The sequence below is a fragment of the Elgaria multicarinata genome, chromosome 6 (assembly GCF_023053635.1).
Source record: "Elgaria multicarinata webbii isolate HBS135686 ecotype San Diego chromosome 6, rElgMul1.1.pri, whole genome shotgun sequence".
Classification (NCBI taxonomy): Eukaryota; Metazoa; Chordata; class Lepidosauria; order Squamata; family Anguidae; genus Elgaria; species Elgaria multicarinata.
Window position 1 is genome coordinate 35,213,280 of NC_086176.1, and position 15,618 is coordinate 35,228,897.

The window sequence follows — 15,618 nt, forward strand, 5'->3', positions numbered from 1 at the left end:
GAAACCTTCATATGACTGCGCTATAAACCTGCCAGTTCAATATAAATTCTGAGAGTAATATATTCTGCAAACATTTATTTATATTTTATAATGCAGCAGTAGACAAATGGAAGGTCAGGAACCAACCTTGAGTCATAGCCTTGATCCTGGCTTTCCAGCATGTTGGGGATAGCACAACATGTTAAGCAAGTTTCGCTCCTGTATTAGAGGCAGAGTACACGAACCAGACAAGTGATCTTGTGAATTACAGGCTATTGAGCTGCCATGTTTCTTCAATAATAATAATAATAATAATAATAATTGTTACAATTTCCTAGAAATCGGTCATATTGTTTTCTCCTATCAATCTGTCATACTTTCCCCATCATGCATTGCCTTTCAGAATCAGCTTGTAGTGGGATCTTTATGGATTTCTTTTGTCTGTAAGGATGAGGTGTCTATATGGTCACAGCTCTTTAGGCATGGTAGAATCTTGTAGCTCATTGAAAACATAATGAACGGGAGATTCATGTAAAATTATTTCACATAATCTAGGCATCCCTACTATAAAGAGACAGCAAAAGTCACAATACATTAATGGGGAAAAGGAAATCGTACATAAGGGTGGGGGGAATCGTAGTTGGGGATGTTGAGATTTTGTTAAATCCGTTCTGTCTATGTTTTGTGGATTATCAAGCATATTTTGTTCTGTTGTCTGCTAATTAATGGAATTTCATTCATTTCCAAATGTGCATTTGCACATTGCCACACAAGTCACACATCAGTTTGCGCTAATGCACATTTGCAAAACGGAATTGCAGAAATGTCTCCCAAAAGTTTTTTTTAAAAGGCCACAAGTCCATGAGACTTTGAAAAAGCTGGTCCACTGCAGAATCTGGCGGTTGGAATCATAGTAATCCAAAGTAATTTGAATTCACTGGAGATTTCTCTGACATCCCTTGCTGCAGTCTTCCCGTGCTCTGTTTCTGAGGTATGAAATATATTAAGAGAGAATTGCAGAGAAGGGGAGAAAATCGAGGGAGCCTCCCAGAGCTCATACCAGTTCCTAATTCTTGTCAGTCTTGGACATAAAATGGAAATAGGATTTTTCTGGACGTAGGCTTTTGTTATCGCAAATCTGTCATGCATACAAAAACCAGTGCTTAACCTAACATCACAATCTGATCATCAGGAGAGTAGATGCCTTAAAATTGGGATCATCAAGCAATTAAAGAATTGTTGTGTCATCCCAGTCATGCCTACTCAGAAATAAATCCTATTGAGTTCAATGGGGCTTTTTCCCAGGAGTGGGTGTAGGATTGAAGCCTTAATAAACTGGCCTTTAATCAATTTTATCTATCTGTCTATCAGATAGTGAAGAAATTGTAACTTCGCTTTTTTAAAAAGCTACCACTAGAAAGGCCATTTCCCCCCTTGTAGCTAGTATTAGAATGTTCTGTTCTAGAATACTGTATATTTATAGTTTTGTACTGAATATGTTTGATCAAAATAAGAAAGAAAGACCAGAAGGCCTACGCAAGTTTCTCACTATGTGTGCACAGACACACGCACATATAAAATTTAGGTTGACCTCTATATGACCCCCCAGAAACTTGTTATGTACATTAAAAAATAACTATCCCTCTGTTGGGTAGGCAATTATGTAAGTTCAGTTTTAATTGTTCTAACCTATGACTTCCCTAAAAATAACTTCCAATTTCACATTAACATCCTCTCCCACTTAGATGTGTTCCTTTTTTACCAGTTTCTATGGAAACCAAATCAGAACAAGAAATATGACTACCATGGCGAAGATAACTTTAAGTTGGAAAAAAAGATGTTAGATCTAGTATAAGTAACCCCAATTCTACATTGTTTCCTGTTTGACTGCTAAACGGTTTATTGAACAACCGTGGCAAAGTGAATTGAACTTGATACACCACAGGGCCAACCCAATGTTAGCTCATTTCAGAAGACATTCCTTTCCATCCTTCTTGCATGCATATACGGTATGACCTCATTTGTCAAAATAGCTTAATCTTTTTCTGTGAATAAGGAGTTTCTCCCCCCCCCCCCATTTGATTCCTTGAATGCTTCTACTAGGCAAGCAGCTTTTGGGGTGGAGGTGATAGAAATGCATACTAAATTCATAGAAAATGTGCTATGACTTAGGGTGCTTCCAGATAATTTATTTATTTATTTATTTATTTATTACATTTTTATACCGCCCAATAGCCGAAGCTCTCTGGGCGGTTCACAAAAATTAAAACCACAGTAAAACACCCAACAGTTTAAAACACAATTACGAAATACAGTATAAAAAGCGCAACCAGATAAAACCACACAGCAAAGTTGATATAAGATTAAAATACAGAGTTAAAACAGTAAAATTTAAATTTAAGTTAAAATTAAGTGTTAAAATACTGAGTGAATAAAAAGGTCTTCAGCTGGCGACGAAAGCAGTACAGTGTAGGCGCCAGGCGGACCTCTCTGGGGAGCTCATTCCACAACCGGGGTGCCACAGCAGAGAAAGCCCTTATGATATAAGTCTTATATCATACAACTACCCTGCCTTATTCATGGAATTTTCAGAGAGTCTACTTGTAAACCCTTCTGCTTTTTCCACTTTTTTCCACTTACCAGAAAAAAAAATCAGTTAAGGAAGAAAATATGGAATAGCTGCACAGCGGCCTTTGTTTAGTAGCACTGGGAGCCTTCAGTCTGGAAGCATTCTTGGTTTGTGTGATCTTTCTGATGCTATAGAAATATGATGCTGGCTTATGGAATCACAAATCCTTTTAGCCCCATGTAGTTCCTAAAATTTCAACAATATTTTCCAGTCTCTTTCTTACCAACTGGTTACATACATGCAGCAGTAGTAGATTAGATAAAATAAAGAGTATCATGAGAAGTAATTTGAACAGATAGAAAAATACGGTATACTGACTAGTGATTACGCATCTGGTTCTCCCTCAGCATGACAAAAGTCTGTAAATGAAAATGTTGTAGTCCTCATGGACTCATAGAATACATTTTTTAAAAACCTGACAATAATAGTATAACTGGAATCTGCAACAAAATATTGCAGGGTGTACTCTTCTCCAACAGAAGTGCTCATGTTCAGGACTTTAGCCACCCAGCAATATTGCAGGGGTCTCCATTCCATTTCCCATCCACTCCCCAGTTTTCTGCTTTTCTTTCCAAGTGATGTTCAACATTCCATTGCTTCTAAACATATTCAGTCCTCATTGGAATGTTTTGGTGGCAGTGCAGGGGGATATGGCCTTCTTAGGTATTCCTTTTTAAATATTTTTTTATATGTCTGCAAACCTCACAGTTCCTTGAGCAGGCTGATACTGTTCCTCTTGTTCCTCAGTGGCCCTGTTTTTTGGCTCCATGTCTGTTAGCACTTACTACCTGAATTCACTATTTAGGGGGAGTGATGTATGCTTCAAGGGTGAGGAAAGGTTAGAAAAAGAGGAATTTAGTAAAAGGTGAAAGTGGAGCAACGTGTGAGGGAGTAGGATGGTTTAAGATGGCCTTAAAAGGTGTGACATTCTTTATGGGTGGTCTGTCCACTGAAGAGACCAGAAGGGTGCTGTGGCTTCTAGCATCCAGCCATAAGAAAACCTGGCAGCAGAAAAAAAATAGCTGAACAAAGTTTCCAAGGAAGAAAAAGAACTCTCCAAAAACTAGACTGCTGATGCAGTTTTAATAAAGCCTTTAGGAGCAGCTAGCTTTGTTGAATCAGATTAATTTTAACACTTTTTTATACTAACCTCTCCATTCCCTGAAATGGGAAGAACCTTCGCTTGAGTTGTGGCTAACTTCACTGACTAATGACATAGGCCTACATGAGCCTGTCGCCAAGGTAAGATTGGTTGCCAAATGTGGGGATGTGATGATGAACGTTGTGGCAATTTGAAAGGGGTATCTTACCCACGCAGGTTTCCAGATGACTCCAATTGTGTCATTGATGTCAAATCATTTTGCACACTGTTGGTTTCATAATCATACATCATACTGGTCTCTAAGTACATAAAGGGGAATTTATGTATGTGTCACATATGTCCTGAAATGTTTACCCACTTCTACATACGGTACTGTTCACCCAGACAGGTCTTTGTGTACATGGATCAGAAAAAAAATCTAAAAACATGAATTTTGGGGTTTTAAGTATTTTTTAAAGAATTTAATAAAAACCTAGGTTTACACCTACAACTCCCAGCATGCCTTAGGTGGAACTCCCAAGAGTCTTCTCTTGCCACCAAACTATGACTCATGATCATGACCAGTACAAATTGCTATTATTCCTTCAGGACATTCCATAAATAAAATTTCTTCAGCAGGAGATATTGAAAATTGCTTTATCCTCTATGTGTCTCCATAGCAGTGGCATAATGCCACCAGGTGGTGGATTGACCATTTAACTAAAGAAATAAAAATTAAAGAGTGCCACTTTTCCTTGTGTGTCATGTCTTTTTTTAGAATGTAAGCCTGAGGGTAGGGACTGTCTTCTTTATTGATACATTGTAAGCCGCTCCGAGAGCCTTTTGGCTGAGGTGCGGGATAAAAATACTCTAAATAAATAAATAAATAAATAAATAAATAGTTCCCCGTGTCCACTGAGACCCGCTCCCCTACTATACGTTATTCAGATATCTGGGCAATGGTGGGTATATTTTTAAAACTTATTTTTAGGTTTGCATCTTTTTTAGCTGGTAGAAAAGGGGTTGTGTGTCCTGATTGTTTTTGAAGTTTAGACGGCTGCTTTGGCCAAGGCATGATGGGAGGTGTAGGTATTTTAGGTTTTTTAAAAAACAGTGGTTTATCTTGAAGCTCTAATTTAAAATACAGTTCTTATTAATACAATTTCCCATTTATTCTAACAAAACAATTTACTAACTCAACCAAACTAAAAATACACACAACCAACCTAAAGATGAATAAGTTGCAGAGAAATTTATTAATTATCAGATAAATGTTATAGACATTATTCATGGACCCGAGCAATGCTGGGCATATCAGCTAGTTGCTATATAACATTAAAAAGAGCTAAATTCTAGCAATATGTGTGTTAGCAACCAAGAGGCTTATAACACCTTAAAGTCTAGTTTATGTATTGTATACTACATTTTTGTTTTAAGATAAGCATTCAGGAAGCACTTAGACACTCAAAGTTCTTTGTTAAAGTGTGAATGGTGTCTCTCTGTGTGTGTTATTGCGAAGAGTGCTGCTTGAAGTATAATGAAGCCAAAAAAAGTATGTGCACTTTGTGTGACAAGTTCACTGATGTCTATTTTGCTTTGTGCATATGTGGCAAAATACACACGTATGCCTTTTGACACTGACTATACTGTACAGGTGGCATTTGTGGAAGTGTAATCCCTATGAGAAATAGAAATTTTCATCTTTTCAGAATATAGACTCTTTCTCCTTAGAGAGAATTACCCAGACAACATTTCTAGCGCTTCTCTTATGATCACACTTTACCTTGAAACCTTGCATCTAGCTTGTTTTGACCCATTGCCTCTTCAGCGCACTTCCTTAGGCATACATGTAACACTCATAAATATAATTTGGAGAAGTGTGTGTATTTTGTTGTTTTTAAACAGAGCCTAGTGACTAGTTAGATTCTTGCTCCTACACAGACAGCTATACTTAAACTTGGTGATTTTTGTACATTACGGAAATCAAGTACTGTGAGCACCTCTCTGCTTTGTTGCCATGACAAACAGTGTCAGTCTTTTAAGCTGATGTTCTGTGAAGACTATACAGCCTAACAGCCTGTCATGGCAAACGTCTGTAGCAGTGTGACTGGTTTTTGCCTTCCACAAGTATCATAGAATAGTATAGTTGGAAGGGGCCTTATAAGGCCATCGAGTCCAACCCCCCCCCCCCCCGCTCAATGCAGGAATCCACCTTAAAGTGCATGCAACAGTGAGTGGATTCTGGGCTGTGTATCAGACATTGAAGTAATGGCCCTTAGAAGTTCATCTGTCATTCATTCAAAGGATGTTTTTAGCCCTTATTGAGCATAAGAAGAGCTATGCTGGATCAGACCAAAGGCCTATCAAATCCAGTGTTCTGTTCCCAGAGTAGCCAACCAGACGCCCCAGTGAGAAACCTACAAGCAGGACATGAGGGCAATAGCACACTCCCACTCATATTCCCCAGCAACTGGTATCCAGGGGCACGCTGCCTTTGATCCTGAAGGTAATGGCTAGCCATCATAAATAATAGCCATTGATAGCCTTATCCTCTATGAATGTATGTAATCCTCTTTTAAAGCCATCCAGGTTGGGGGCCATCGCTTCATCTTGTGGTAAAGTCAGCCTTGAACATGTATGGGAAATGCTTGATGAGAACTCAAATACTTTGCGAGAAGTATTATTTTATTTTATTTATTTTATTTATTTCATTTTTATACCGCCCAATAGCCGCAGCTCTCTGGGCGGTTCACAAAAATTAAAACCACGATAAAACAACCAACAGGTTAAAAGCACAAATACAAAATACAGTATAAAAAGCACAACCAGGATAAAACCACGCAGCAAAATTGGTATAAGATTGAAATACAGAGTTACAACAGTAAAATTTAAATTTAAGTTAAAATTAAGTGTTAAAATACTGAGTGAATAAAAAGGTCTTCAGCTGGCGACGAAAGGAGTACAGTGTAGCTCCCTGGGGAGCTCATTCCACAAGCGGGGTGCCACAGCGGAGAAAGCCCTCCTCCTAGTAGCCACCTGTAAAGAAGTAAAGGTGATGGACTGCTAAACTCTGACTAGCACAAGAAGAATATGCAAGTTTACTTAAATAAACAAAATTCTGCTTCTTCTGTTACATAACATCGCTGAAGATTTTGTCAATATATATATTTTTCAACTCAAAATGTACACAGTCTGGACCCCACGACTGATTGACACTAGTAATTTTTTTTCAGTCACAAAATGTTAAAGCTTACATAGTGATTCTGTGATGCTTTCCACCTTGCATTCAATTAATGTTAGTATATTGATTTCCATGTCTTTGTAACAGGAAGAGGAGGAGGATGAACAGCCACTCAGCCTGGCCTGGCCCGACACCCCACGCAAGCAGCTCACCTATCTTGCTATTCTTCCCATTGTTTTTCCATTATGGGTTACTCTGCCAGATGTCAGAAATCCTGTAAGTAAACCTGCATTGGCTTTAATGTATGAATTGACACAATCAGGTTTTTCAGAATCAGATCTAGCTCAGATCTTCTCAAAATATATACAATCATTGGGCTTCCATTAATAATAAGTGAATGATTTCTCAGCTCCCATTAAATTGCCATGTGGAGAAAATACTTAACAAGCGTGCTACAGTATATGACATTTGGCTTGTGCCCCTGGAGGTCTTGCTTGGCAGACAATAGCTGTGAATATATTGCCATTTACTTGTATAAATATTTAATGGCAACCTCTAAAATATGGTATTAATAGTTCTTTCATGTTGGTCTCCATGGCTGCTTCTTCAGATGTCTATTATCGGTACATCTGCGTAAGAAATTTCCCCCCTTGGACTCTACAGATGTCCAACAGTTTGTGTATCCTTGAGTCACCTAATCAACAGCAGTTTCTGGTTTGTGCAGTCATTCTGAAAATGCGCTTATGGGATTTCCATAATAAAATCAAATGAGCATCTCAATCTTTTCTTGAAAAGAAATCCTAGTTTTTATTTCAATGCAGCTTTCCTCTATGCAAATGTGAATAACTCTACAACAGATTGATCTTCAAAGTGTTGCTGATGCCACTACATGGTTTTGGTTTGTTTACTTTAAAAAAATATATCATTCTATAGCATAACTCCAATATTGCTATTACAATTTAATATTTCTGTAAGGGATGCTAGGTGCGTAACATAGGATTAGCACAGGACGCAATCCAGCCAAAGTTAAACACTTTTAAATCCAACTGATTTCAACCAATGCATGAGCTTAACTCTTTCCACTTAAGACTTAAAAAGTATTTAATCTTTGGCTTGATCACATCTACAGTCTCCGCTGAAAGATTGACAATCTACAATTAACAGATAAGTCAAGGATAGGCAAGTGTCCGTGGGTGCTTCCAGATGAGGCTTTTATTGTGCAATCTCCTTGCCTCGTTCATGTAATGTTACAGGAGTCCAGACCATGACGTCTTCCATTGATAACTCTCCTATGATTTCCCACTGCTTCTTCTACGTTTTTTCTTGCCATTAAGGAGGAAAAGATGAAAGAGCTGCACAATGCATTTTGATTGGTAGTGCTTGGAGCCATCTTTATGGAACCACCCAATGAATAGGTGCACAATTATGGGTTGAAGGAGGAGAGTTGAATATTTGCTCAGGAAGTATGCCTTGTGTTGGGAATTTTGGGGGAAGAGGGGGAGCAGAGCAAACTGAAGTGTTATTATACTCACCATAATGATGTGTTTGTGAATACATTTTCGTTTGTGAAAGCTTCCTGTCCGTTAGAGCTCCCGTAGAGATATTTCAGGCCCATATTTCCCTCAGTAGGGTTTAATTTATTTTTATTTATTTATTTAAAACATTTGTATCCCGCCCTATATCACTAGATAAAATCATACAATTTAAAACAATAAATATACACAGCTAAAAACAAATTAAACCATTAATCAAGTTAAAACCAGTATATGATTTAAAAGCAGTAAAAACAGTGAAAACAATGTGCAAGCCAGGTGAGTTTAACCATTAAAGGCTTTGTTAAAAAGCCATGTTTTGACTTGGCGTTGGAATAAAGTCAGCGTTGGCGCCAGTCGGGCCACCAAGGGGAAGGAATTCCACAGTCGGAGTGCCACAACAGAGAATGTCTCTGTACTATGCACAAATGTAGTATCAAGGTAAGCAGCTGCATCTAGCCTTCCTGCAGCACAGAGCAAAGCAGGGCCCGCCTGGAGTCCCCGCCAGGCTTCCCAAGATGGCCTCACCACTTTCCCTCATCTGCCAGTCCCTTACTGGTGTCCCAGTTTTTGCGTAGCTTCCTTCTAATTCTGAAAAGTCAAAATGCCTCTCCTAAAGCTAAATTAATACCTGTAAGAGCTTTCAACTAAAATATGCTGGTATTTTTTTGCCTCACTCGCTTTTGCCTTCTGCCCTGCCCACCACTGGAATGTGACTCTGAGAGCTTACTGAGGCTGAAAGAGGTCTGATGCCCCTGGAGTAAAGCAAGTGTCCCTCCTGACATCACTGTTAGTTGTGATGGAACTATGGCCCTCTGGCTTCTTCCTGAGGTGCTGGACACCACCAGGAGATCAAAGCCACGTAGAAGGGAGCCTAGACACTGCTCCTTCCCATGTTGGAATCTCTCCGGTTCTAAAGAGGAGTGATTCAGGCATGGGAAAGGGCCACAGCTTGAACTCATCCTAGATGGTATCAGGTTTCCACTATAACTGAGGAGTTCTAGAAAAATACCATGGTAGCTCCCATGCTGCTACAGATATTGTCAGAAAAAGCCTTAATCTCCTTGTAAATTTCCTCTCCATGCATGTTGCGCAGCAGGTTTTGAAGTGGCCAACCACATTGTCATGGCTGCTGGTGGTATTGTGCTTCTCTTCCCACTATTGACTCAACACTGATTCAAAGCCTGGGAAAGGGACTATAGTATGAATTGCTTAAAAGTACCTGGATGTTTTCTTGAACTATTTCCCTCTCCTCCACACAAGACTGCCGACCAAGCTTGCCCTGGCTTAGCTTAGGTGGCCCTGTTTGGCTTCCAAGAGCAGACAGGGTCACAGTAAAGCACGGGGTCATCGTGGAGCTGAACGTATGCTGATTAGGTAGATTAAACACTTAAGAGAAGTCCTCTCTCAGCAAGGCAGGGCTTGCACAAACCAGCTGGGGTGAAGAATGAACTAACTCTTTGGTCCCACAAAAGGGGCGCGTGTAATTTTTTGTTCTTCTGAGATTTGTTACAGATTCTCTTCCCTCCTCCCCTTTTAGGGATAATGCAATATCATTTTTATTACTACAACAACAAAATCCATAGCAACTAATGAAGATGAGCATAATACATCTCAATGTTCTGTCTTTGGGGATTGTTCTGTGCAGTTTTATAAAACTAGAGCACGATCCATCTACCCCCAGAGCCAGGAGAAACTAGCAGCCAAGGGTCCTTGGAGAGGGAAGAATGGGTAAATCAGAACATGGGAAGCATAGGCCACCATTTTGTAAATTATAGCCAATGCACTGAAAATATTATAGGATTCTTCATAAGTTCATTTGTTTCTATATTTGCCCCTCAATAGCAACTGATTCATACAGTTCATGGTAGGAATATGCTCCAAGAATTAACACTTTTGTTGTTCTTAAGGATGTCATTCATTTAAAGAAACCTTAATCAATTATCAAATTAGTTTTAAGCAATTAACAGACCAATTCAGTGGGCCCTGGGAGAGCAAACCAGGTACCATAGGATATGTTGAAGACACTCCTCTGACCTCAGGAGTGGAATCCAATATCTTAGGTTTACTCTGGGTTGTTTAACCCCAAATCAATCCAGAGGGTCCAGATTGAGCCATCGCACTAAAATCCTAGGAAAGAGGCATTTGTTGTTTGGTTATTCAAACCGGAAATGGATTGCACGCAGCTCATACGTTCTACATGTCGCCGCAAATTGTGGGTTAATTAACTCACAATTTGCTGCAGGGACGTACTAACATGGCCATTGTGTGCCAGCTGTTCTACAGCAAAGTTGCTGACTCCAGTTGGTGTTGGCGTGGTGAAAAATTGATATTTGCTGTATGAAAAGTACCTGTCAGTGTGTCCCACGTCCATGACCACAGGCAAGCCGGATAGTAATAATGAAGATGCTTGATTCTTTCCCCTGCAGTTATTACAAAAAGCTTTATAACAAAACACCATATATTTTTTTCCTGGGAGAAAATGAGAGCGCATGTGGGGGTGGGGCGTTGTTGTTGATCAGCTAAGCCTTTCAGGGTCATTTTAAGAGCACCAGTACCCTCTTGTAGCCTCTTCATAGCTATATCACCTGTGGCAACAAAGATCCAAAACACAGGGACATTGTTTCAAAGTAAGGATGTGGGGACAACATTCAGTAGCATTCAAGCTCTTAAATCTGGAGGGCACTAGGGTGGGGCAGGTTGGTGGACATGTTACATCCAGATATGATTTATTTTGGAGGCTTTGGAATAAAATAGCAGTACCAAACTCCAATCGTCACACTTCCTATTCTTTCTGTTTTTCAGGCTTCAAAGAAGTATTTTCCCATGACATTTTTTGGATCGATCTCTTGGATAGCAATATTTTCTTACCTAATGGTCTGGTGGGCACATCAGGTAAGTCAGTGTTAAATTTGCCCCCATGATTTTGTTTGTGTTTAAGCATTTCAGTCCAAACATTTCACTGTATCACAGGCTCTTCAGCGTTATACATCAGCATTTCTACAGGCTTATTAATTCTAAGTTTCCACCTTGGTAATTGGCCAGGTGTAGAGAGGTGGGTCACATGGATGTAAAGACTGGAAGCTGGAGTTGTTTATTTAATATCATACTCTACAGTCCCAAAGGAACTTCCAGAATAGCTTATATAGGAAAGAAAGCAGTATACAACAGTATAAAAATACAATGTATTAAGCAGTAAAGCAGCCAGAAATCCTGGTGTGAAACAAATTAAAAAGCTGAGGCAAATAAAAAGGGATTTCATCTGGTGCTGAAAAGGCGCTTTATTTCTTAAGATTTAAAAACTGGAATGCTGCAAAGCAAAGTGCTGCCCTCAAGTGCCATCTTTATTTGGGTTCAAAATAGTGATTTTGTATTTAGAGTTCAGACTCCCACCCCCCACTTCTGCCTTGTACTTAAGCTCTTGGGCAAATTACCAATTTTTCCTTCTAGGAAATGGGTGCTTTGTGCACAGCCACGCCCACTGTGGCAGCAATTTTATGAATCGGCAAGCTGCCCACGTGGCAGCCATTTTGTGAGAGTGCCCAGAACAGTCTCTCAAAATTCCAAATGTACCACCCACCAGAAGAGGTCGGGGATCCCTGAGCTAAGGCAAAAGATTGAATCACAAAGGAGCCAAGGGAAATCCTGGGCCCAACTCGGCCAGGAAGTCAGACCCTTTCTAGGCATGTTTTACAAAGAAGTCTCTTGCTTCCTTGATTTCACTGCATTCTTTTGTATTTAGGTTGGACAGACCATTGGCATCAGTGAAGAGATCATGGGCTTGACCATCTTAGCCGCTGGCACATCTATCCCTGACCTAATTACCAGCGTTATTGTGGCACGGAAAGGGCTGGGGGACATGGCAGTGTCCAGTTCCGTGGGAAGTAACATCTTTGACATCACAGTGGGGTAAGTACAGCCAATTCTTTTTTTAAAAAAAATAAATCACCCATTTATAACTAAGGCACAGAATAAAACTTCATAGTATCAGTTATAGTTATTTCTCCTTGCTACTTAAAACACACACACCTATATTAGAAATATTAAACTTCAAGAAATAATAAATTATGCATACACCCTTTTCAGCTTTCTCTGACAAGGCTGTTATAGGCAACTGACTCCTACGGGCTAAATCTGTTCCACAGGCACCTGCTAATAGTCTCCCCATTCACTCATTCTAGCAGATAGAGTGGGCAGACCGGGTTGGGGGGGCGGAAATATGCATTCAAGGCACTGCCTCACCACACCCTCAGTCCTTTTGGTCCACTGGTGTCGAGAATGCAAAGTGGAAAGAAGCCCAACCTTCCACCAGCTCACATTAATCTTGAGCATCTTCAGTAGAGACTGCTGGGAAAATATGCATAAAAGCTGCTCTGTCGCAACATCCCTCAGTTGTGCCTTGCGGGTGATACCATAATAGATCAGCTGTACTAAGAGAGAACAGTGAGTAGGAGAATACTGCGTATAGCATTGTTGTTGGACCTCTTTCAGCCGTGGGGCAACTATAATTTTGGAGGAGCTCTTGGGGGCCGCATTCTAGTGGTGGGTGGAGGCCAAGGCAAAAGGGGCAAGGCCAAAATACCCAAAATGCTGGAATGTTTCAGCTTAAAGCTCTTGCTGCCAGCCTCTAGCCCTTAGGAGAGGCATTTCAACCTTTTAGAATGGGGGGAAATGTGCAAAAGCTGGGAAATTGGCAGTCAGGAGAAAGGAGGTGGGACTAGGGGAAGGTAATAGGCCTGTGGTTCTGCACCCCTGTTGTGTAGGAAACCAAATAATCAGGCTATGGTGCAAAAGCTGGCCCGTCGTCTCTTTCAGGGGTAACCAATAGGTGACCTATGAGCTGGGTGGGCCACAAGACTCTGTTACCTGTTCTTTAATCAAGGTGTGTCAAAATACACTTCCACTTTCCATGACCCAACCACTGTCTGGAGCATGGAGTGACCCCAAAGGTTACAGAAGCTGGCCATCCTTGTAGTAGTCTTCAACCCAAAGTCCCCTTCTTGTTGCCTTCTTCTGGAGCTGGAAGTGTCAGGTTAACCGAATTCCTCTTTTGTCCTATCTAATGGAAAGAAATCAGCACTGTCACTTCCAATAGGAATGCTTCAGTGGTCCCTTGTGGTAGCCTTTCCTGTTGTCACCTAGATTTAAACCGCACTGTCTTTCAATCATCATCAAAGTCTGCCTTCGTGAGCATTTCCAATGGTCTCTTTTCTCACCAGCCTTCCTCTTCCATGGCTCCTCTTTGCTTCAATTAACAATCTCAGCCCGGTGGCAGTGAGCAGCAATGGGCTATTCTGTGCTATTGTCCTCCTCTTCATCATGCTGCTCTTTGTAATCCTCTCTATTGCGGCCTGCAAGTGGAAGATGAACAAATTTCTGGGTTTCACCATGTTTGGGCTTTACTTTGTGTTCCTGATCGTCAGCGTCCTCCTAGAAGACCGGATCATCATGTGCCCTGTGACCGTCTAACAGGAAGGAGGTGCTGTTTCTTGAACAGCAGCAAATGCGGAGCAGACAAGGACAGAGGAACACTCTCGCAATACAAAATAAGCCACGTCTTTAGAACCTTCTACTTTGAAACAATGGAGAAAAGAGGGGCTGAAGTCAGAAGTGGACAAGTTCAGCTGATACATTCACTGCTGCTGAACAAACATTTAGGTGTGCAAAATGAAACTGGCTGCTTTGGAACATGCTCCTGGGAAGATTCCACTGCTTATTCCTTGAAGGTATTGTGCATGAATTATATAACAATGTTGAGCTTATTATATATGCTACACCTAGGATTTGCTTCCATGTACCTTTCGCTTTCTACCTATATATTAACATATACCCACCGCACAGACAGAGAGCAGTATCTATAAATATACAGAAAATGTTAATATCCATCTTTGGGAGGCACAAATCTCCTATTTGGGATTTTCTCTGTTCATATAAGCTGCTGGAAGGAGTTATTCAAGACCAGCAGCACGGCAGGCAAGAGAAGACCATCTGTGGGCAAAGTGCTATTCAAGTGTGGACACAGATGTTGCACATTTGAGAAGGCATGCAGATTTTTAAAGCAGAGTATTACAAGGTACATTGGTTCCCCAGAACGTGAGAAAGAAAGAACAAGTGAGGTGATCACCTTTATGGGCTCAGTTATGTTTTTCCAAAAAAGTATGCAGTTTGGATGCCGGGATATCCTGTATTTTCAAGACTAAGGCCTGTTTGCAAATACATGTTCAGCACTGCATTACTACAACATCAAATGATTATGTGCATGTGTGAAAGAACATCACAGATCAAATAGCACAGATAGAGGTTTCACATTGCCTGCTATGTACAATACTTGTCAGTGGTGGTACTTTGCACGTTCAGCTGCACATTGTCAGGAGGTTTGTAATTAAGTGATCTCCATGCATGTGTGGAGATCACTTAGTCCAATAAAGATGTTCCTGACTTGTTCTGGCTTCCTAGAAAGGTATTTGCATTTTGGATATTCATCTCTATGTAGGCTGGCCATATCTTTAAATACTTACAGGTAAAACCCTCATGAAGGATTTGCAGTCTCTCCTACCATCATCATCTAAGTAGAAAACACAGCTAAGTAAATAAACTCGTTTTGGTAGTGCAACAGTACTGTAAGAATATTAAACCATTTTAAATGCTATTTCCATTAATGCATTTGCCTTGTCGTATGAAAGAGGCTGGAGCGGCTTCTGTGTAGCTTTTAAAATAGGATTTCAAAACTGCTGCATGATGGGGAGAAAAGCAGAAATGGATACATTCCATAGGTTGTTTCCTTTTTAATATCTGCAGTGCTGCAAAGCTTCTTCATGGTTCTATGTTTCCTTGTCTACTAAAGCATTGTGAATATGTGGGAAGGTGCAAAAGTTTCTGAGAAAGCTGAATTACTGTTTGAAACCCAAACTAGGATTTTCTGAAGTTGATGAGAAACATTAAGTGTAGATCTAATTGGCAGACTAACAAATAAAGCTCCCTCTTGTTGCTGTAGAAGCCCCAGGAAGAGGGGGCAACTCTGTTATCAAAGGAGAACGAAAAGAGCTTTCATATTTGCTAAGACACAGCATTGAAAAGAGCAGCTGAAAACAACAAACCTGTCTTTCTTTGACAATAAGCAGCACTTGCCTATTCTGTATGGCACGTCTTGTTAAAACCCATGCAACATCATCTCCAGAAGTGGCTCATTACCAATGTTGTTGATATATTAACTCAC

The 15,618-nt window shown here is 40.3% G+C and overlaps 1 protein-coding gene across 1 annotated transcript in view; it reads left to right on the top strand.

Annotated features, from left to right (window-relative positions):
• SLC24A2 (solute carrier family 24 member 2) overlaps nucleotides 1-14,100 on the top strand; it is a 95,254-nt gene extending 81,154 nt beyond the window's left edge. Inside the window, exons 8-11 of the mRNA XM_063129222.1 lie at nucleotides 7,018-7,146; nucleotides 11,208-11,297; nucleotides 12,145-12,311; nucleotides 13,622-14,100. Coding sequence (XP_062985292.1) covers nucleotides 7,018-7,146; nucleotides 11,208-11,297; nucleotides 12,145-12,311; nucleotides 13,622-13,871 — 636 coding nt within the window. The 3' untranslated portion in view covers nucleotides 13,872-14,100. The remainder of the gene's footprint in view (nucleotides 1-7,017; nucleotides 7,147-11,207; nucleotides 11,298-12,144; nucleotides 12,312-13,621) is intronic.
• The last annotated feature ends 1,518 nt before the right edge of the window (nucleotides 14,101-15,618 follow it).